At 38.6% G+C, this 22,311-nt stretch overlaps 2 protein-coding genes across 3 annotated transcripts in view; one reads left to right on the top strand and one right to left on the bottom strand.

Moving 5' to 3' along the window:
- The first annotated feature begins 330 nt into the window (after positions 1–330).
- LOC146454044 (adrenocorticotropic hormone receptor-like) overlaps positions 331–22,311 on the top strand; it is a 28,191-nt gene continuing 6,210 nt past the window's right edge. Inside the window, exons 1-2 of one of the 2 annotated variants that reach the window (XM_085095915.1) lie at positions 331–621; positions 7,815–8,854. In XM_085095915.1, coding sequence (XP_084952041.1) covers positions 7,815–8,768 — 954 coding nt within the window. In that variant the 5' untranslated portion in view covers positions 331–621 and the 3' untranslated portion in view covers positions 8,769–8,854. Of the gene's footprint in view, positions 622–2,569; positions 2,677–7,814; positions 8,855–22,311 lie in introns of those variants that run through there. The other variant, XM_085095916.1, reaches the window with a different exon arrangement.
- The window catches only part of LOC146454043 (arrestin domain-containing protein 3-like), a 29,729-nt gene continuing 19,913 nt past the window's right edge, over positions 12,496–22,311 (bottom strand). The window contains exons 5-6 of the transcript XR_014859347.1: positions 14,165–14,412; positions 12,496–13,283 (exon numbers count right to left, since the gene is read on the bottom strand). The gene's annotated coding sequence lies outside the window, so the exon portion shown is untranslated. The remainder of the gene's footprint in view (positions 13,284–14,164; positions 14,413–22,311) is intronic.

Genomic DNA, 22,311 nt, shown 5'->3' with positions numbered 1-22,311 from the left:
TTTTCGACATACGTACGCCGTTTATATCAATTACAAACTGTTATTACCCTTACTTGCGTACGTGTTTGACTGAAAGCGGTAGGCGGAAGTTCTAACGAAAGGCGATAATGAGCATTAACAAATTAAACAGGTGCGCATGTTTATGAATAACGGTTTGGAGTTTGTCTTTACTTTTGCCGCTGAGGCCGGACTTTATATTCCCTGGCTTAGCCCGTTTAGATTCTGTTTAATCTAAGTGGAAACCATCGCGAGATTTAGCAGAGTACATCGATATACGACTACCTATGCGTCATAGGCAATTTCGTATCGTGCCAACAAGTCTATTTAAGCAAACACTTGGTATTTAATTAGTCATGTACGTATTATTTTTGAATTGAGAAATTAATGAGGAACGGTATGGGACAAACGCTATAAAAAAAAACACTCAAAAACGATTAATCCCAGAAATTGTCGCGTAAGTTATTGACAATTGGTTCGTAAAACTAAATATACTCCGACAACTGCTATATTGCTGTTACATATTTATATGACCAACTCATAACTCGCAGTACATATTAAGCTGGAGTTGGCCCTTGTATTGTCAGCTTGTTTTCAACCGAATCTTGGAAGCGACAAGCTAAGGTAAGATTTCTCTAAATGAAACCAATCTAAATAGTAGTCACGAAAGACCAAGTGAGGCGCATTTTTCTGTCAGGTCCTACCCGTTACCGGTTCACCTAAAGGTGTTCTCACGCGACGGCAACAGAATGTATAAACAACGCTGTTTTACTGTGTAATTAACTCCGGCATGACTACGTTTGTCTTTAATTTTTCTTGGGCTGCAAATGTTTGGGAATACTCCGAATCAGTACTAACAACATGTCTTTTATATGGGATTTATATCCGCTGTTCTGGTGTGTTGGTTAACGGATTGTAGTAAAAACAAAATGTATGAAAATCCTAATGAAGATTTAGCGGGAAGGATTAGTAATTGTTTTACGAATTTCCAAATGTTTATTACTGTCAAATTTTCCTTAACTCTAGATTTTAGCATAAAGCAGGATTTTATTTTGCACAGTTTAACACGAATAAAAGAAGTTGAGTACGGATAAAATGAAAACCCAATACAAGGCCTCAAAATATTTGTTAATCCTCTATGTCCCACCTAGTTGTTATATAGTCCTAACGGTTTTTCAAATATTCTGTAAATGACGACTAAGTTTGTAACATCGAAACACGCCTTACAAATTAAAAAAAATGTCGATTTGTTTTCTGCTGTCTCGACCTTTTAATCCTCCTTTCATAAAAATATATATATATATATATATAATTTGGAATTTGCACGGTTCTAGTTAGCTAAGCTTTGTTCCATTGTGTCTAGCTTTACTAAAACAGCGATCATTTTAATTGATGTATAGGCGGTCAGCTATTGTAAGGTTGGAAAATCGAAACCGAAGTTGAGCACCTTTCAGAAATGACATGGTGTGAATCGACTACCAAAATTCCCAACTCCGAAAAATGCCGAAAAGTTTAGTAGTAATACTGATGAAACAAGTTGTCGCATTCTTCCCTACACGCGTTTTCTGTAAATAAAGAATACCAATCCCAGCTTAGATATTGTCTATCTTTCAAGGGCTATACTTGGTTGATACACCCCTTTGAAACGATCGACAGTTGAAAGGGAAAACGGCTTTTTGAACGTGTTAGTTAGCTATTGTGTAATTCGCACTTAAATACACACTTTTGCAGATTACTAACATGAAAGCAAGGGAAGGTTTAGTTTCCAGCCAATTTACCTTAACTTATGAATTTTGTTTGTAAAGGAATAAACAGTTTTCATTTACGCTCTCCAAACGTTTCTGCTCAGCCTGTGCCAAAATAAAACTGAACTAGTTTTGAATAAATTGATTTAGTCAGAATAAAGGGTGATACGACGTAAAAACGATTTCATCATCTAGCGAAACATATATACAGATTGTTTATCAACTACTGAGTTTTTTTAGGCATACATACGTCCTTTGTACAAACTACAAACTGTTGTTAACTTTACTGACGCTAGTGGTTGACAGAGAGCTGTAAGGGAACGTTCTAGAGAAAGACGATTATTAGCATTAACAAATTAAACAGGTACATCCATTCATGAACAATCGTTTGGAGTTTGTCTTTACTTTTGCTGCTGAAGCAGGACTTCACATTCTCTGACTAAGCTTGTTTAGACTGATTAATCTGAGTCCAAACCACCGCGAGATTTAGTCGAATACAACGAATTACTACTACCTATGCGTCATGGGCAACTTCGTATAGTGCCCGCAAGTCTGTTTATTTAATAAAGTCCATTAAACTAACAGTTGGTAACTAAACGGTCCTGTATTATTTCGCATGGAAAAAATAAATAAAGAAATAAAGAAATAAAATAAATTTAAAAAAAGAAAGAAAGAAATTATGAGACAAACGTTTTACTTCTTAAAGGCCTAATTTCACAAATTGTCGCATAAGTTTTTGGCAGTTGGTTCGTAAAATTATACATACTTCGACATCTGCTGCTGATTTTTTTGACATATTGCCAACTCATTACTCGGAGCGCATATTCATCTAGAGTTGGCCCTTGCATTGTCAGCTTGTTCAGTTTCAATTAAATTTTGGAAGCGCCGTTCTGAGTCGATCAAGAACCACCACTATTGAGCTATTTTTGCTAAGGTAAGCTTTTTCTAAACAAATATGATGCATATTGTTCGGCGATGTCCTACCCGTTACCGGTTGACCAAAAGGTAATCACACGCACAGGTGACAGACCTTTAAGCAACGCTGTTTTACTGTATAATTGACTCCGGCATGGTTTCGCTTCTCTTCGCTTTTTGTTGGGATGCAAACATTTAAAAAAAAAAAATGTCCGAAACAGTACTAATATGATGTTGTTTATATAAGATTCATTTAATATATCCGTTCTTCTGGTGCGTTGATTCACGGATTGTTGACGACCATTTAACCGGAACGACTAGCAACTCTTTTACGAATTTCTAAATGTTTACTATTCTTTTAAAGTATAGTACTGTCTAATTATCTTTACTCTGGATTTAAGGATAAATATACTGTTTTCAGTAGGAATTGTTTTTTAGACAGCTCTTTGCAATACTCACGGGGTTTCGGGTTCTTTTTGAGAAAATGTGGAAAAGCAGGAATAAACTTGTTTTATTTCCTTTTATGCGTTGAATTGGTTGTCTACTGGAAATGAAATTATGTTTCTAGTTCAGGTTTACTAAAGACTGAACTAACGTGGGACTTAGTATTCTTCTGATTTGATCTTTAACGAGGAGAAAACGAAACAACAAAATTTAACGAAAAATGACGATCGCGTTTGTTTGCTATTTAGCAGAGGGCCCAGAAATGAGTCAACAAAGTGTTTGCGCTGCTAGCATTCACCATTGGTTTATACCCCATCTCATACCCGGAACTGAAAAATAAAGAAAATCAATCGCAGCTTAGATATTCATGTCTATCTTTCAAGGGCTATACTTGGTTGATCCACCCCTTTGAGACGATCGGCAAATCAAATGGTAAACTTTTTGAGCGTGTTAGTTAGCAGTTGTGTAATTCGTACTTTAATACAATAGCAGGGCCGTACATTACGGGGGAGCAGAGGGGGCAGCTGCCTACGCCAGGAAAACTCTTTTTTTTTTTTTTTCTAACATAGTGTTTAAGTTGGCCGAGCTGTTTCTTGTAGCTATATTGGTCAGAAATTATAAGAAAATAGAAAAATTGACTGAAAAAAATATTCATTCAATGTGATATCCAAATAATTATTTTGGAAAATCTTTCGAGGCAAAAGCCAGTGCGAGTTTTCTTATAAAATTAATGATTTTGTAATTTGGGCTGCCTGTGGTTTAGAACTTGGTGTGTAAATAAAGACTGACACTATGCCACTCCTTAGCATGTGTTTTAGCCTTTTTAATCTAGCTTACACAAGTATGTTTTTTCAAAGCCAAATTAATTTTTTAAAGGGCAGTGCTACTACAAAGTATTTGTAGCAGGTTTGGAGGATTTGATAGATCCTTGGAATTAACCATCGTATGTTAAACATCATAGGTCATTTGTACCTGATGAATTTTGATTTTCCTCTTTTGAGGTCTCTTCATTTTGAATATTACTTGTTATTCTGTGTGTTCAACGACAGTATTTTTATGCCACATAGGGCATTTCATCTGGGTTTGGTTTGGCTCGTTAGGTGCGTGATAGTTTTAACTGCCTTGTATTTTTTCCCGCGAACTATTTTTAGCAGCAGGTCACGGCTGGTTCGCTATACAGACAAATGTATGGAAAGTTCAAAACACGACTGGACGCTTTCTGTCACAGCTACATCCCTCCAATTTTGTCCTTAAAATCCTTTTTCTAGTGCCAAAAGTTTCCAATTCATGAATTTTTCAGAAGCGATGTTTTATGAAAATTATTTGACATCGGATTTCTATACGAGCATTGTTATTTCAAGCCTGTTTGCCTACCCGTCAAAATGGCGTCGAAAATCGTGATAAGGCCTATTGAAAGGTATCAGATCAGAAAACATTATCAACATCGGTTGTTTTATACGTGCAAAAGGGTAAAATGTTATTTTATGGAAGTTTTAATTGTTTAGTTATTATTTTAATTGTTAATTCATAAAGAGAAAGGTAAAATGAAATAAAAATGTTTTGATCAGCTGGCAAAATATATGTATAGATTGCTCATGATCATCCACTACTGGTTTTTCCGGCAAACATACTCCCTTTATATCAGTTACAAACAGCATTCTCCTTACTGAAGCACGTACCGAAAGCGATAGGCGAACGTTAGAGAGTAAGGCGATAATTAGCATGAGTTACAATTTAAACAGGTGCTCCTGTTAATGAATAACGGTTTGGAGTTTGTCTCCACTCCGGACTTCACATTCTCTGGCTTAGCTTGTTTAGATTCTGGAGTGATCGATCTGATTTCAAACCACGTACTCGAGATTTCGCAGACTACATCGAAATACGACTACCTATGCGCCATAGGCATTTTCCGTATGGTGCCAGCTGCGAATTGCAAATGAATTTACACAAGTCCAAAACAAAATGTTCAAAACAATTCATAACTCTGGAATATTTCTCCTACAGAAATAATTCTAGTTCTTAAGTAAACGTTAACAAACGGAGAATACAGGAAAAATAATCTTAAGTTGTGGTCCGAAATATTTCAATGAGCGCTTAAAATTAGAGCGTGTTTACAACACTAGAGCGCGGTGAATTGGGGATGAATTACACAAGTCCAGCACAAAATGTTCAAAACAATTCATAACTCTGTGAATATTTCTCCTACAGAAATAATTCTAGTCTCTAAGTAAATGTTAAGAAACGGAGAATACAGGAAGAATAATGTTTAGTTGTGGCCCGAATTATTTCAGTGAGCGCTTTAATTTAAAATTAGAGCGTGTTTACAAGACTTATGCGCTGCGAATGGCGAATGAATTAGAGAAACCCAACACAAAATGTTTAAAACAATTCATAAGTCTGTGAATATTTCTCATACAGAAATAATTCTAGTCTCTTAGTAAACGCTAACAAACGGAGAATACAGGAAAAATGTTTGTTTGTGGTCCTAAATATTTCAGCGAGCGCTTAAAATTAGAGCGTGTAGAAACCCAACACAAAATGTTCAATACAACACATAACTCTGTAAATGTTTCTCCTACAGAAATAATTCAAGACTATAAGTAAACGTTAACAAAAGGAGAGTACAGGAAAAATAATGTTTGGTTGTGGTCCGAAATATTTCAACGTTTACTGCGTTTTTACAAATGAGCGCTGCGAATGAATTACACAAGTCCAACACAAAACATAACTCTGTGAATAGCTCTGTGTATGTTCAGAATTAGTTTATCCACGAATATTTGTCGTATGGCAACGATTTAAGTATTTGTATATAATTTGAAGTATGTTAAATTTGGAAAATTACCGACAGTTGCCTGCAAAATTGAATTTAATTTCCATGCGACCTGGAGTTGCTTACTCACCCAGCTCACCAAACGTTTGTTTTCAACTGACATTTCGCCTGTTTGTTCGTCGCTCTCGGGGTTCAAATTTGCTTATTAGTCGCCTGCTTTCTCGACATATGTAGTTTGACAACATATTCAACGAATACAAAAAATCAGTGTTCTTCAAAGTTCTCGTTTGTTTTCTGAAAGAAGTAAGCCATCCCACTTCCCGCCGAAAAAAACGCGGGTTACCGCACAGGTTGAGTGTGGCATTTCACAATGGATTACATAGAGGGGCGGACCTACGACGGACGGTCGGACAGTGACGTCATAACCAAAATTTTTCGATTTCATGGGTATATCAAAATCTCTTATCAATGGGGCTCCGGCGCGCGGAGCTCCGCTATCAATGGGGCTCCGTGCACCCGCCTCCGGCGTGCAGAGCTCCGCTAAAAAGTTGAACAGCGTTCATCTTTTTACGTTTAATGTGGATTTCCACTGTCACGTAAATTTTACGTGCGCACAGACGTGAATTGACTGGCTTGACGTACGTAAATAAAATTAAAAAAAGCCTGTATGAGCTGTGTATGAGCCGCATGCGTAAACGTAAAAAGTTGAACAGCACTCAACTTTCTAAGTTTACGCACGCGGCTCATACATCGCTTCTTTGTTCTATTTACGTACGTAAAGCCAATTAAATTCACGTCTGTACGCACGTAACATTTACGCGACAGTGGAAATTCAAAAGATGGATTTTCACTGTCGCCTAAATTTTACGTGCGTACAGACGTAAATTTGGCTGGCTTTAACGTGAGTAAATAAAATATGAAGCGATAGCGGTGAGCCGCGTACGTAAACGTTAAAAGTTGACCAACGCTCAACTGTTTACGTTTACGCAAGCCGTTGATACATCCTTCTTGTTGGATTTCCACTGACGCGTAAATTTTACGTGCGTACAGACTTAAATTTAGGTTGCTTTACGTACGTAAACAACATAAGAAGCGACATATGAACGGCGTACCGAAACGTCAAAAGTTTTTACTTTTTACGCCAGTTTGTGCACGCCGTTCATGTGTCACTTCTTATTTTGTACCTAAAGGCAACTAAATATACGTCTGTACGCTCGTAAAATTAACGCGACAGTGAAAATCCACCTTTACAAGGAGAAAACAAAGCAACAGAATCAACCGAAATGCCCATCGCATTCGTTTTCTCTTTAGCAGAGAGCACAGAATAGATTCAACGAAGTGTGCCCTCTTGCTAGAATTCATCTTTGCCTTTTATTATTCCACTACTATGTCATTTCACCAAATAAGGCCAAGAGCACGCGCAAAATATAAGGCGGTAATTCACTTTAGAGCGAACATTTCACTGGCTTTCTGTGTTGTTTACGTCATTCTCTCGCGCCGAAACTGATAGACAGATACAAAATGCCAGGTGTATTTCAACACTTTCTAGTAAAGAAAAGCCAAAATAACAAAATCTTTTTGTAGTGGAATAATAAATCTTTTATTCGATGGTCTTACATATAATACCCGCGGACATTTTGCTCATTGCTCGCATTTTTCCTCGCCACTTCGGGGCTCGAAAAAATACTACGCAACTCGCAAAATATCCGCGCGTATTATATGTAAAACCATCGAATAAGATAAATATATCGCATATTTCATGCCCGCGATACGAATGAAATGCTGATTAAATATGTTGTCGCATTTTGCCCTATCTGCGTTTTCTGCAGGAAAAGAGCCCAGCTTAGACATTGTCTATCTTTCAAAGGCCGAAAAAGGCTAAAACTTGTGCCTTATTCTTCTATAGTTCTGACGCAATTTCTGTCCTTCTATTCCTTTTACAGATGGTCAATTCTTCCAATCAGCAAAATGGGACAAAAAATGAAACAAGTTTCCAGTGGCTCTCTTCATCTGAGTGCATTGCCTGGCTTACAGTACTCATGACCGAGTCTGTTGCTATAGTTACGCTTAATATGCTTACTATTATCGTTTTTATCAAAAACCGTGGTCTCCGAAAGCGCTCCATGTACCTGGTGATCAGCCTGGCAGTTGCAGATATGTTGGTTGGAGGATATTTGGAGGTGCGAAACTTTATTCGTATCGGAGTTCATTGTAACTTTTTGCAGCACAACTCGTCTTATTTTGGACTTTCGCAAAGCTTAATAATTGCCTTGTCAAATACGATTATGTTAGCCTCTATAACAAACCTGGCTGCTATTTCTTTCGAACGGTTGCACGCAACGTTTCGTCCCTTCAAGCATCGCCTCATTAAAAAGTGGGTATTTGGAGTTATCGTTGCGGTCATTTGGATTACAGCTGGACTATGTTCAATTGCAATCGAGGTTGTTTTTCAACTTGGAGTTGTGAACGTGAAGTTATTCCAGGTGTCTTCATATTCCATTTTTTCTATTTGCCTATTTTTTATCTTTGTTTCCTACGTTTCCATTGCTGTTAAAATTAATTGTGGAGCCCGCCCTCAGCATCATGGTGCAGCAAGCAGAGAGAAAAAACTGACCAAGACATTGTTCATTATGACTGTGGTATCATTAATGTTGTGGTTGCCCTTTGTTGTTTTGCTTTATCTTTACTCGCTTGGTGATTCGTTTGTTACTTCCCTTTCTCTTTCAACGTCTTTCCATTTACAGAAAGCCTTTTTATTTTTATATTTCACAAACTCACTTGTTAATCCAATATTGTACACGTTTAGAATGCCAGAGTTCAAAAGAGCTCTAGTTTCCCTTTTGCGTTGTAGATCCCAGCCCGCAGCAGTACAGGACTTCCCTCTTGGTGTCTTGTAGGCCGCAAAGCTATACTCGGGCCAATGCAGGCCACACTACTCCAAAGGAACGTTGCCAGTGCAGAGGCAACCGAAGCAGTTGCCTAGGTAACTGAGTTTCTAAGTTTGGCTTACTATAGATACTTTTAAAAGGCATTTGGCATTTTGTCAGGTGAAAACCTGCCGTAAGACTTTCCCCTAGACTTTTAAAAACATATAAAGAAATATTTCGACGATCGGCAGTCATGGTGCGTTTGTGTGTGAGATCGCGTAGAAAATTTGTCTTCTCAGCAGAATTTATGTCTTCTTTCAAATTTGATCTAGTTGCGGGATGTTAGAAGTACTCGAATTGTATTTCTTATTTGTTCACGTGTCAGCTCATTATTAGGAAAAACAAATTACGGGGAAATTTAGACACGGAAAAGATTCGGAGATAACTTTTGGGTCTTTATGGCTTAGGGTGTGAAAGCAAAACAAGCTCTTGTCCACTAAATTATTGGGCCAAAAGTAAGAAGAGAAATGTTATCAGTTAAGAGCTTTAGCTTAACAATTGTGCAAACAAACCGAACGTATCTAAACAGTGTTTACTAACCTGAGGTTCAGGTTATATTTTTGCTTATCAAAAGTGCAAATGTATCCTTCCCCCACCCGGGAGGAGGTATTCAGGCATATTAGTGTCGGGGTGGTGCGAAGATCTTTCTTTTGTTTATAATTAAAGCCCATCGACTTGTTTGGATTAAACAATTTCGAGTCCAGTTTTAGCCTGAAAGACTTGTTTTGGGTTTAACAACTAGACTCAGTCCTCTGCACGTGGGCACCTGCCCTGAGCAATGTATAGCAGTTTTATTTTCCAGGAAAAAAAAAGAAATGTATCTCGTGTTGGCGGCAAACTCTTAAAAATCCAGGAAGCCAGAATATTCCGACAAATTTAAAACAGAGTTAAAGGGGAAGTATCATGGGGTTTTTGATATCTTTTGTCAAAAATGATGAAATAAGACCTTCAATCAGCTGCCAAATAATTCTAGAATGACGAGAGGAAAGAAATCAACTCAATTCTTGAAAGAAACAACTTGTGGTCTGTTCTAGCGCATTTTGGAAACAAAAATGCGAGAACTTGAAAAACATTAGCCTAATATTTTTCAAGTTTTAATCCAAACCAGCCTGCTCTGTCTCTGGCCAGAGGCACTAATCGACAGTTTTATTGCACTGGGGTGATAATTTTTAACAAACTTGACAATTATTTCGTTGTTTCTGCTGACAGTCAAACATTTTTGGGTTTAATTTTGAAATGACAGCAAATTTTCGTGATACTTCCCCTTTAAGAATATTTATCTCTCCGGCGTAGTTCATTGTTGAATAACTAGCAAATGAAGTTAGAGAATCTATGATCATGAAATAGTCTATTATAACTGAAAGTGATCAAAATAATTATGGAAACAGTAGATTCCTCGCTGTATGTAGATCCAACAAAAACATGGATTAACCGAAATTTACTTTCTTTCCTATTGTCGTAATTTATTCTCATTACTGAGGGGTGCAATGTATTATAGCATACGGTATCAATTTCCAGATATCAATAAGTTAAGTAGTAAACGTGAAAAAAAAAAATAATAATTCCTCATTATTTCAATAAATAATACAGTGAGACGACGAGGTCAATCTTCCCTTGCCTTAGCTTACTTGTTAGATCAATATGAATTCAGTCCACTATGACTCAGTTTTAAATTACCTAACTAGGCCAAGTCCGAATTACTTTAGCAAATTTGTATTTTTGTTTAGCTTATGCTTTTGCAAAACTGTAAGAGTTTATTGTCATTTAAATATTAATGTTGATGCTAGCTTGTTAGATCATTATTAATTCAGTCCGTTGTCACTTTTAAATAATATTTAGTTTTAGCTTGTTTCCTTTGTCCATTAATTAATTTTAAAAATATGTTGCTTGTTTAGCTTTATGCTATTGCAAAACTGTAACGGTGCGTTCGATTGACCCTATTCCTGAATAGGAGTACATACAACGATGACAAGAAATCTCTCACCCATAAAAGGTTCTGGGAGTTACTGGAGTACGGAGATGGCTCTTAAATTCTCATTAGTCATCTAGTTTACAGAATTGGCCTCCCAAATTTCTTTAAAAAGAGAAATTTAACAGCTAATCCGCTTATTCTTATTTCGGAATAAGGTCAATCGAACGCAACCTAAGAGTTTATTGACATGTAAATAAAGTTTGTTGCTGTTACTGTTGTTTTTATTGTCGATTTACAAGCTAATAAGAGTACACTTCACCCTTGGCTAACAAACCACACCGAATAGTATGAAGCTAATAAATTTGGAGTACTTTCGGGATTGTTTTCGTCTTCTGGAGAACACTAAGAGTCTATGAAAATTAAACTTGTCGTCTTTGTTCTCGATTTATGAGTTGAATAGAATTGAATCGTCACTTATAACTCTCCACCCCCGACCTTTCCGCAAACCGACACCACACTGCCGTCCTGTCATTTTGCTAATTATCCTCCCCCCTTTGTACCCCTAGATCTGTCACCAATAAGCGGGAATTTTTCGTTGCCGAACGCGTACGCTACAAAAGTTTACAGCCTCAAGATGTTAAATTCATAAGCTTCCTCAAACGAACAGAAGAGATGGATCCCCTAAATATCTCTACACTATCACCTTTTATTTGAAAGGCAAGCTCTGTTTGCAGTGCCCCCTTTAAAGGGAAAGTATCGCGCGAATTTGCTGTAATTGCAAAACCCAAATATGTTTGTCTGTCAGCAGAAACAACGAAATAATTGTCAAGTTTGTAATAGATTATCACCCCAGTGCAATAAAACTGTCGATTAGTGCCTCTGGCCAGAGACAGAGTAGGCTGGTATGGATTAAAACTTGAAAAATGTTAGGCTAATGTTTTTCAAGTTTTCGCATTTTTGTTTCCAAACTGCGCTAGAACAGATCACGAGTTGTTTCTTTCAAGAATTGAGTTGATTTCTTTCCTCTCGTCATTCTAGAATTATTTGGCAGCTGATTGAAAGTCTTATTTCATCATTTTTAACAAAAGATATAAAAAACGTCATGATACTTCCTCTTTAAGCTCCTTCCTCCTCTAATATAAGCCCCCTTTTGGAGGTATTAGATACTTAAAATACAAAAGTAGTTCGTAGTATTTGAAGAAGACAAGATATTTAATTAATATTTCCGCCATCAGTCGTCACACTTCACGTGGGCATACTGTATTAAAGGGACAGTATCACGCTATTTTTAGTAACACATTGAAAATCGGAAAGACGCTATTCGGTTGATAGCAGCCAAGATATAATGTCAAAATTCCATTAAAAGACTATCAGAATGCAAAGAAACTATCCACGGATATTTTCGCCGGCAGATGACCAAAGATAGAGAGGGGTTCAATTTTGAAAACGTCTGGCGGACGTTTTCAAATTTCGCTGTTGTAACGCACTAAAAATCGCCGGTTGTACTATATTTTGGTTCAACCTTTCGTCTTAGAATCACTATTGATATTTCTTTAAATTAGCGATTGAGAAATTAATTAACACAGTGCTCAAAGTTTAAATTTAGTGAATTTTGGCCAAATATCATGATATCTCCCATCGATCTCCCATGATACTGCCCCTTTAAATAAGTGAATTTTGTTATACGCCCAAGACGTAACTTGCCGCCTTTTAAAACTACTTAATACATTGAGTAGTACCTTTTTAGTTTTAGTTGTCTATGTTAACTTTTACCGTTAATCTTTACCTCTGTGTTCAGTGATCACCTGAGTGTTCAACTGAGTTTTACTCAGGGATGAGGGGGTTAGTTTCTAAAGACACCGTGGTGCTGCGTCGGTGGGAAATAGAAACGACTGCTTGTAGGTTTATCAACAAAGTTGATAACTAAAGATAAATTATCCACCGTAAAGAGATTTGAGTGCTGACGTTTCAAGCGTTAGCTTTCGTCACTGAAATATCTTTACAGTGGCCAATTTACCTTCAGTTATCAACTCTGTTAACAAATTAAACCAAACACGAGTTTTACTTAAACAATCGATTAGAAAGAACAGAACTTTTAAATAGTTTTTAACAAACAAAAGAAGACATTACGAGAAAATGCTAAGAACCTTGAATATTTTCGTGTAGCATAGCTTTTTTAAAGTGTGTTGGTAGGAAACAAAACAAATAATTCAGTGTAAATACTTGCTGTAAAAATTCTGTTTTTCAAAGAGCTTTTTAAAACACCCAAGGATCTAAAAGAAGAACTACTTTATATTAATATACATCTCCACAGAGTGGACGGCTGGGAGTTAAGGTAGTGTTAAATACTTTTTTCTTTTCTATTTCCTTTTGGTCCCTTAAATAAAAAATAAACCTTACACCAAGTGGAGGAGACGAGCAAGAAACTTCAGATAACAACATTCCGCTTTGCGGAGAGCCCACAAAAAAAAATGCAACATTTTATACTATTCTTGAATACTGATATGGTTTGCCTGATCCGGATCCAGGCCTCTCGCGATTCTCGACTTGCATGTTAGGAGTTACTTGTGAGCCTAAACCAAAAAAGAATAAAGACAAAATCAGCATTTTATAATTTATTTGAAATTAACGAAAAAAAAACCGGTTCTTTTTTTGTCCAATTCCGGGCAGTTGAATGCAAACCGTAGTTGAATGCAAACCGTAGTTTATTTCTGAATGGTTCTCTCATGGACTGCTGAATATTGTTTGATAGTCAGCGATTCAACGCGCGAACTTTATTGTTGGACCGGTAACTGTTTGGTTTTTGAACCAGAAAATTCCTGCCGTCTTTAGAACCAGCGCAAGCAACATTTTATTGCTCCAATATTGATCAGCATGTAGAACCAAACCACATACTAAACTAATATATAACCGTGCTAGTTTGTAGAGAAACTGTGGTATGTAACCGTGTTAGTTTCTAAAGCAACTGTGGTACTGCGTCAGCGACGAGTAGAAACGAATGGAAGGTTTATCAACAGAATTGATAACTAATGGTCAATAGCCTATTTTACAGTTGTGTGCTAAGTGACCTGGTCTTGGATTCTAAGCGAGGCTAGGGGTGACCTTTGGATACAAACCTCACTGCTTTTCACATGTAGATCACGCTGTTCTTATGCTAACTAGTTTGCATTTACATATAAAAGCAGTGAGGTCTGTATCAAAACAAGATCACCCCCAGCCTCGCTTCCAATCCAAGACCAGGTCACTAAGCACACAACTGTAAAATGGCCTATAGGTGGATTGCATTTCCGCCATGTTGGTGTACAAAACAAAAGAAATTTTTTTCATACATGCAATATGCATAAAAATGGAGGCTAAGTCCCAGAGGAGAAAAATCTTATTGTTCCTGTACACCAACATGGCCGCCATGACGTCACATGCAAACCATCAGTTGGCTACCGTAAACTAAACCTACCGGCATTGCCTTGCGCGCCTGATCGATCGCTTACAACTCGGCCCATTCCCGGCTCTGTCTCCTCTTCAGCAGTATCATCATTTGGATAATTCAGCGGAAACACGTGACACAAGATAATTAGCAAGAGCTCTGTAGATCTGCTGACTCAGAACTGGGTCGATAGAGGGCTGGGCACAGGGCGGTACCGTAGTTATTATGACCGGAAAGTCGATATCTGTGTTGAAAGCTCTAGCCACACACTCAACAAACTGAAATGAAAACTCAAAACATGAATATTCTGAAAGAGAAAATCAGTCTGGTTAACTTAGTAATACATAGCTTTCTACTGGGTTCCTTTGACGCCTTTCCACTTACGGGACAGTCATTTAGTACTTTTAAAACGATACTATTCTGTCGTAACAAATTTTCGCGAATTTCACAAGTTTGTTAACCTCTGCTTTACTTAGACTAGCGTCTTTGTTTCTTAATGTAAGGAACTACGGGAAACGTAGAAATTTGACGTATCAAAGACATTTTCTTTCATAACAATGTTTATTTTGAGGTCTTTAAAATGTACTCAAGAATTCATCAACTTCTTACACCAATCAGTAACTTAAAAAACAGTGACGCTGGTCGAGTTTTGACTAGGAGCGCGGTAGATTTTTGTTAAGGATCACTGTTAACTGGGAGAATCGTATCAACCATACATTCGAACTGGTGATGTAAATTAAATATTCCCATAGTTACCCTTATTTTATAGGAGATATCGATGCAGTCGAATCCCTCCGACGTAGGCTGAACTGAAGGAATGGTGAACGACTCAAACTGAATATCGCTCTCCTCCCCTGGGGCAGGTCCGCGCTCGTTTTTGACGAGGTACAGCTTCTCTGTGACTGTGCGTGTGGTATCTGAATTGAATAGATTACGGGTTTTTCTTTTAGAATGAGACAATTACTGTGAAATACTATAAATCTGAGTTATAAATCTGTGATACCATGTAAAACGTTGTGTTCGTCTTGTCCACCAAGACTAGCTGTAGTTATTTGCGGGGCAAGGAAGCCACGATATGATAAATTATAAAATAAACATTGGCTGATTGATACAACCACAGAATTAAAGCATTTTTCAATTGACTGTAGAGGGTAATTTCAATTTTGCCTTCGTTTTGCAATACCACGCTCCGTAATTGGTTTAGAAAACTTGCGACACTTTCTTAACCAATGGGAAGCCAAACCAAAACTATTCGTGACATGGTCGCACGCGTTTTCCTGCGCTTGACGCCTGTATTTGCTTCCAGCTCTGATTGGTCTATTGTGTTGTTGACGTTCTTTGTGATTGGCCAAAGTAATTATTTTGGGTTTGGTTTTACGACACTCAATAGACCCTTCTCCAAAATAGCGGCAACCGATTTGAATGAGTAAAATTTGAACTGAATAAAAAACTGATACCAGCACTGGAAAAAGCACCTTTAATTAGTAAACTTGCAAAGTTTCAGCACATTAGGTGTTATATCAGCTTAGGAAATGTAAGATGAAATTGGACATATTTACAGACATTTGTATGAGTGGCGGTATACGTCATACCCCTAGTCATACAAACATCTGTAAATTTTTAATTTTTCAACTTCCATTTTCTCAGCTGATATTACACCTGATGTGCTGAAACTTTGCAGGGTCACTAAAGTAAAAAAATGCTCATTCTAGTGCTGGTATACGTTTTAATTTTAACTTAATTGAATTTTCGGCCGCCATTTTGGAGAAGGGTCTATTAAACACCGCTCTCAAGTCAGCTACAATTTCTAAATCTGTGGTCTTTTATACTGGCGGTGTGACAGGTAAGAAAATGGATCAAATGCGTCAATTTAAAGACTCAATGATGATCAGCGTCTTATTTCGGTCTCCTCTCGATACAACCACTTAATAAATCACGCAGGTCGTGAGCATTTAAGAAATGATCACCTAAGATAAACCGTCTTGATGTGAACAATGAATTCTCCCAACCACTCCTATAGGAAATGTATGGAGAACGGTGAGGAGAATAGACATTTTGATACTGGTGATTAAAGTGTTAATGCTCCAAGCGGACGTTCACAGTTTAAGTTCTAAAAAAAACGTGCCTAATTAGCCTGGCGAATTTTCGCGGGTAAAATTATCACGTGTCATCAAACCTGTATTAAAATTGACCCTTGAAGCACAAAGCATCCAATATACACAGAAAGATAGTAAATACTGTTTTATGGCTAAAACAACCACTCACCCACTCCTAGACTACGGGAACTGTCTTGTTGGTCTCAGGGATAGTAATAAATCAAAGCCGCGAAAAACACAAGCGCGTGTGACAATCGCCTGATTCCGAACGTTGCGTCTTTTCCTACGAGTCGATTTTTAAGCGCATTCCCGTGTATCGCCTGTCCTATTATTCCTAAGAGAAATGCGTTACTACTCCGAGTCTGCCCTGCTCCTGAACGGCGGCTAAACACTGTTAGGTGTCCTGGACATGTTCTTGCCACGTTTTGCAATTAAATTGGACGGCGGGGCCTCAGACGGCCGCAGTTTCACTTGAGCTTGGAAATGCGAATTTCACAGGTTGAGGGTTCAGAGTAAGATGTTATTACGGCGGGATTGGTAAAACCGAAAACTGCATTTTGTTCAGTGTTTTGCCGGAAAAGGACGAAATTAAGGAAGATGCCTCCGTTTGCTATTGCGCACACGTTTTGCGCATCTCGGGATGGTCCGAGATAGTCGGGTTTCTTGACGGCGGTGCTTGCTAAAACAGAGATAATTTGCGCGGTTCATAACTGCGAGGGAAAAGCAGATCTTGGAATCCAAGGGAAACTAATAGGAATAATCGCAGCATTTTTCAGAAATAATTAAGCTTCAATTTGGGAAATGTATTTACCCCTTTTTAGAATTATTGCTGGTTAATGAACTGTAGCTGCTAAATGAACCAGCGCTCACTACAAGATCATTTTATTACTGGAGTTTCCATAAGATATTCGCTGTACGGGAATTAAAACAGCCCGTCCCAGCTTGACACACTTCTTAAAGGAAAAATGACATGACAAGAAGGAACGATAACAAAGTAAAATAAAACGCCGAAGGAAAAGTACGAACGAACCTTATCGGTAATTCTCTAGGTAAAATCCAAAAACGGAACGATACGACGACCAAAATACAGAAGCAAAGAAGAAACGTAAATCGCCAAGTGCAAACACTAGAAATGAAATTTACAACGACGCTAAACTAAATTTATACAAAAAAGAGCTAAATTCCATGACGCACGTGACAACGAGATAATACAACAAAGAAGAGGAAAAATAACTGAAGAAATTTACATAGTGCGGTAACATGCCGGGCCCGAAAGGCGCACGCAATATGGTAAGCCTTTCCAAACAAAATAACAAAGACCGGAAACTTTTTTAAACTGTACGAAGTCACTTAGAAGTTAATTAGAGTGTTCTTGCCAAAGTTCAGTTAAGTCTTTCTTTACGCTTTCAATCCTGAGACACCTTCTAAGAGGCATAACTTGCGGATATCGCGCCGCAAGATCGAAGTCGCCGTTTTGACAGTGACTTGTCGAACAGTTCCATGACGATCTGGAAATACTTCCCGCACAATTTCCTTTGGCCAGTGTCCACGTGGAGAATTTTGCCTGCCACAAGAACTAGATCTCCAACTGCTAGATTTGGACGCGGGCGGAGCCATTTCTGCTTGACTTGAAGCGTCGGCAAGTACTCAAGTATCCATCGTTTCTAGAATATGTCCGCCAGATACTGGGCTTGTTTCCAGCGTTTACTTCAATAGATGTCGACAGCGCAGAGGCGTAGCCAGGATTTCTAGGAGGGGGGGGGGGGGGGGGGTTCCAAATTGGTTCCAACGAAAACGGTTGGTCTAAAATCCTTACATTACGTACATGCAATACTTTGCGTTTACGCTACGCAAACAGGAGACGCCTTGGTTGCCGTAGAGCGAACGTGTTTATCACTTCCTTGATATTCATCAACGCCAGCCCAGACTCTCGCTCGCTGGACATGGTCGACCTCAGATGTATGTTTTTAACTTGCTTAGTGTACTGAATGAGCGCTCACTGATTCAGCTGACGTTATCGGCAACCTGCACAAAATGCGGATCAAGGCGTGAATGTTAGGAAATAACTCTCGATCGCATGCGGCGAGTGTCTGAACTGCACTGTTGGGAAGGTCGGCATCCTCAGTGCTGCACCACTTTCTCTTCCATCGCAGGAGCTCAACATCAACCACATGAAGAGAAGGAAGGTCGTTCTCATAAAACTCCAGCGCTGCTTCAATGTCAGGATTTCTGTCTCCGACGGCTACCAGCTCAGGAAGAAGATTAAAGAGGCTGGACAAGACGGCATCATTAGTAGGATTGATATATGTTTTCATCTCTGATTTTAGATGGTCTAGAAGGGGAATAGCAACTGCCCTCTTATAGTAATCAGATGGTGTCTAATCTGGTCCATTGCCGCGATGATGCTGCTGATTGAATTGAATGCATCGATCTTTTGCAATCGGGATACTGTTACGAAAACCACCAACTCGAACAACACCAATGGATTGTCTACTAATTTCGCGGGCATCTCTACTGTGCACACACGTGCATCTTGTTACACACAGGAATCCCAGCTCTGCTCATGTCTCCGAAAATGCAAGTGAAACGCAAATAGACACCACAATGACGTTCACTGTACTTATTGTAAGCATAGAACAAAACGAAAAATTTCAGGAATCGAGAGTCCATTATACTCTTGCTGGGATAGGATCACTGTTAAAAATAGGAGAGGGGGGTTCCTTGAAGCGAGAGGGGGGTTCCGGAACCCCTGGAACCCTCCCCTGGCTACGCCCCTGCAGCGTCTGATTCTCCAGGAGGAAAACATACGTTTGGCCGCAAGAGGAGTAGTTTACTTGGAGTGAGAAGCTCAGGATCGTCGAATCACTTGTCGAGGTAGGGTGAGAGGACGGTCATTTAATATCTTCTCGACTTCTGCCATACGGGTTCGTAAAGTTTCATCATCCATGATCTGAGAACCCAAAAGCAAACGGAGAATCTTTCGAATTGAGCGTATCATTTGTTCCCAGACACCACCAGTGTGTCTTGCATGTGGAGGATTAAAGTTACACCTTATCTCACGTCTTCTTAGACAGTTGTCATTTCGATCGAGATTCCAATGCTCCAAAGTAGTCTTGATTTCGGTCTCTGTACCCCTAAAATTAGTTTCGTTGTCGGTCGCTGAAAACTTCGATCTGCAAGCCCCGTCTACTAACAAAGATCAGTTGTGAGGTCGTGAGCAATGTCAATGTGCACGGCCCGAATTGCTAAACAGGTAAATACACATCCGTATCTCTTAACTTGATTGCGTCTTGACTTTACCAACATCGGACCAAAGTAGTAACACCAACGGAGGAAAAGGCGGGAACACAAGGCGTTACTCTTGCACTGGGTAAAGGAGCCATAATCTGCCCACACGGCTTAGCTTTCCACAAGCGACACTTCAGGCATTTTCCAATCACACGCCGTACAGCCGCATGTCCTCTAAGGATCCAGAACTTCTGTCTTATACTGGCTAGTACTTGACCGCTCCTACGTGGTCTTCTCTTTCGTGGCAGTCTCTGATGATCAAATCAGTGCACAAAATCGCATCAGCCAGCAAGTCTCTTTCATGTGAACAGATACCATAATAGTCTGTTAAAATCTCCTCCACTGCAGAACTTATAAGGAATCTTGTACGAGTGCGGCATTGTCGGAGCGATGGAAAGGTAACCTTTAAAAAAGATAGTATCAGTCAGATGAAAAGGAAACGTTGTTTTAGCTAAAGCACTTACGCTATGCCCAGAACTGCCCAAAAAAAAAGTCTTCGGTGTCGCGCAATGCATATCTTTCCACGCGTAACCCAAACTATCCCACAATCCTCCACTAGTGCCAGTCCTTCCAGAGTTTGTGGAGTGAGGGAATACAATAAAAACAATAACGATACCGTGGGGGACTAATTTCCACAAAATACCATAGACGTGTTTGAACAGTGGTTTGAAAACTGAAGAAAGCTAATGGAAGCGAGGCATCTGTTCTTGTTTTGACATATTACTGAGAGACCTCATATCATTCCTGGCACACATCTTAATAAATGTATGTTTTGCACAGTTTGCTAGTCGATCAGCAAACGCCATCACTAAAAAATGTTCATCAAAATGCACGTCCTGCCATTTAAAAGAGACAATGGAAAAACCATTGTGGTGTGCTATTCTTTATGCATAATGAAACGTTTTTTAGCCTCCGAGGCAAAAGATTAAAACTGCGGCGAAAAAAATATTATTCTTTCTCTGATCGGGGTGATCTGCCCCGTTTACAACGTCTTACATGCTTGGTCAAGGGGACAAAAAGCGAACAACAGGACAATGTTCCCAGCCCTATAAAAAAGAAACGAAAAGAAACAACGCGGCTGTAAGGGTCCAGCGAAAATAGAGCTTTTGAAAATTGCAGCTCGCCTGAAACGAATGATTGCAAATATCGAGATCCTTGTTGCTTTTTCATGTGTTTTAATAGAGCTACAAAGAATTTTTTTTACTGAAAAGGACAGAACAAAACCTATTTTTATTTGAGCCTCACTGTAATTAGAGCAAGAAATTGAATTCCTAGTAGACCGAAAATGTAAAAATGACAAGTACCCCGTGATCGTCATTTTCCATATACGTAGATGTTTCTCGTAAAATTCACAAAGTTATTGGTGATTGCTTGATGTCGTCTTTCTAAAACAACAACCGCTTGTAAAAATTCAGTGATAAACGCCTAATATTAAGCAACTTCCTTGAAGTAAATTTCCTGTACTTTCAGTACCATTCAGTTCGTCACTCAAAAGTTCAATAACCCAACGTTCAAACGTGAAAACTAATTAAGAGTGGGAACCTTCCCAATAAATTGCCAAAAAAATTAAAACCTCTTACTGTAAAAACATAATTAGTGTCAAAACAGTGGAAGCAATTTTGAGACAAATTAAAGGTTGCGACCAAAATACATCGGTAAGGGAAAACCCACACACTTAAAGGCTTGAGCTAATGGCAAAAAAGGGTTTCAACTCGGACCAGAATGTAAGTGCTTCCCTAATTGTAACATCTGAAGCGGAAGTCACGTAGAGACGCGCGGCTACAGCTATTGTGTCTCTTCACCGGCGTAGCCAAAAGGATAACTATACCTTCGGTTTCTATTTTATTTTTCAACATTACAAACGAACGTTATTAAATAATAAAAAATAGATAAACTAACAGGTATAGTACGGGAAAACTTATCGTTATCAGCTGTTTACGTGCAAGAGAGTACCATATGATCTTGTCGGAGGCTCAACTGTTTGGAAGTAATAACTATTAGCAACAGTCAATTCACAGAATGCAAGGTGATACGGAATGAAGGGTGTCAACTCGGGCCATAAAGTAAATGCTTCCTTGAAACATCTGAAGCAGGAGTCAAGTAGAGACGGTCGGCCGAAGCTGCCGTTTCTTTTCGTAGGAGTCGTAGGCAACAGATCGGATTGCTGTTGATTCTCTTTTTTCTTTTTTGTAAATTTATATTCGCGATTACAAACGAACACTATTAAATGATAAAAGAAAAATAATAATAGATGAACTAAAAGGCATCTGATGAGTAAACATGAGGGTACCACGTAATTTTGTGTGAGGTTTAATTGTTTGGTGGTAATCACTATTAGAAATAGTCAATTTACAGAGTGAAAGGAGATACGACATAAAAAAGTTTTTATCGCCTAGCAAAATATGTCTAAATAAATTGTTAACCCACTACTTGGTTTTTCGGGATACACACTTCCTTTGTATAAATTACAAACTGTTATTAACCTTACTGACGCTATTTGTTGATGGAAAGCGGTAAGCCAACGGTCTAGTGAAAGGCGATAATTAGCAGCAACAAATTAAACAGGTGCACCTGTTCATGAATTACGGTTTGGAGTTTGTCTCTACTTTTGCCGCTGAAGCCGGACTTCACATTCTCTGGCTTAGCTTGTTTAGATGCTGATTGATTTGAGTCCAAACTGCCCCGAAATTTAGTACAGTGCATCGAAATACTACTACCGTTGTATCATAGGCAACTTTGCATCGTGCCAGCAAGTCTGCTTAATAGAGTCCATTAAACAAACAGTTGATATGA

This window comes from Pavona decussata, unplaced genomic scaffold (assembly GCF_977016875.1).
Source record: "Pavona decussata unplaced genomic scaffold, jaPavDecu1.1 SCAFFOLD_317, whole genome shotgun sequence".
In the NCBI taxonomy this organism is placed as follows: Eukaryota; Metazoa; Cnidaria; class Anthozoa; order Scleractinia; family Agariciidae; genus Pavona; species Pavona decussata.
Note: the sequence above shows the minus strand (reverse complement) of the source record. Positions and strands in the feature narration are given on the sequence as shown.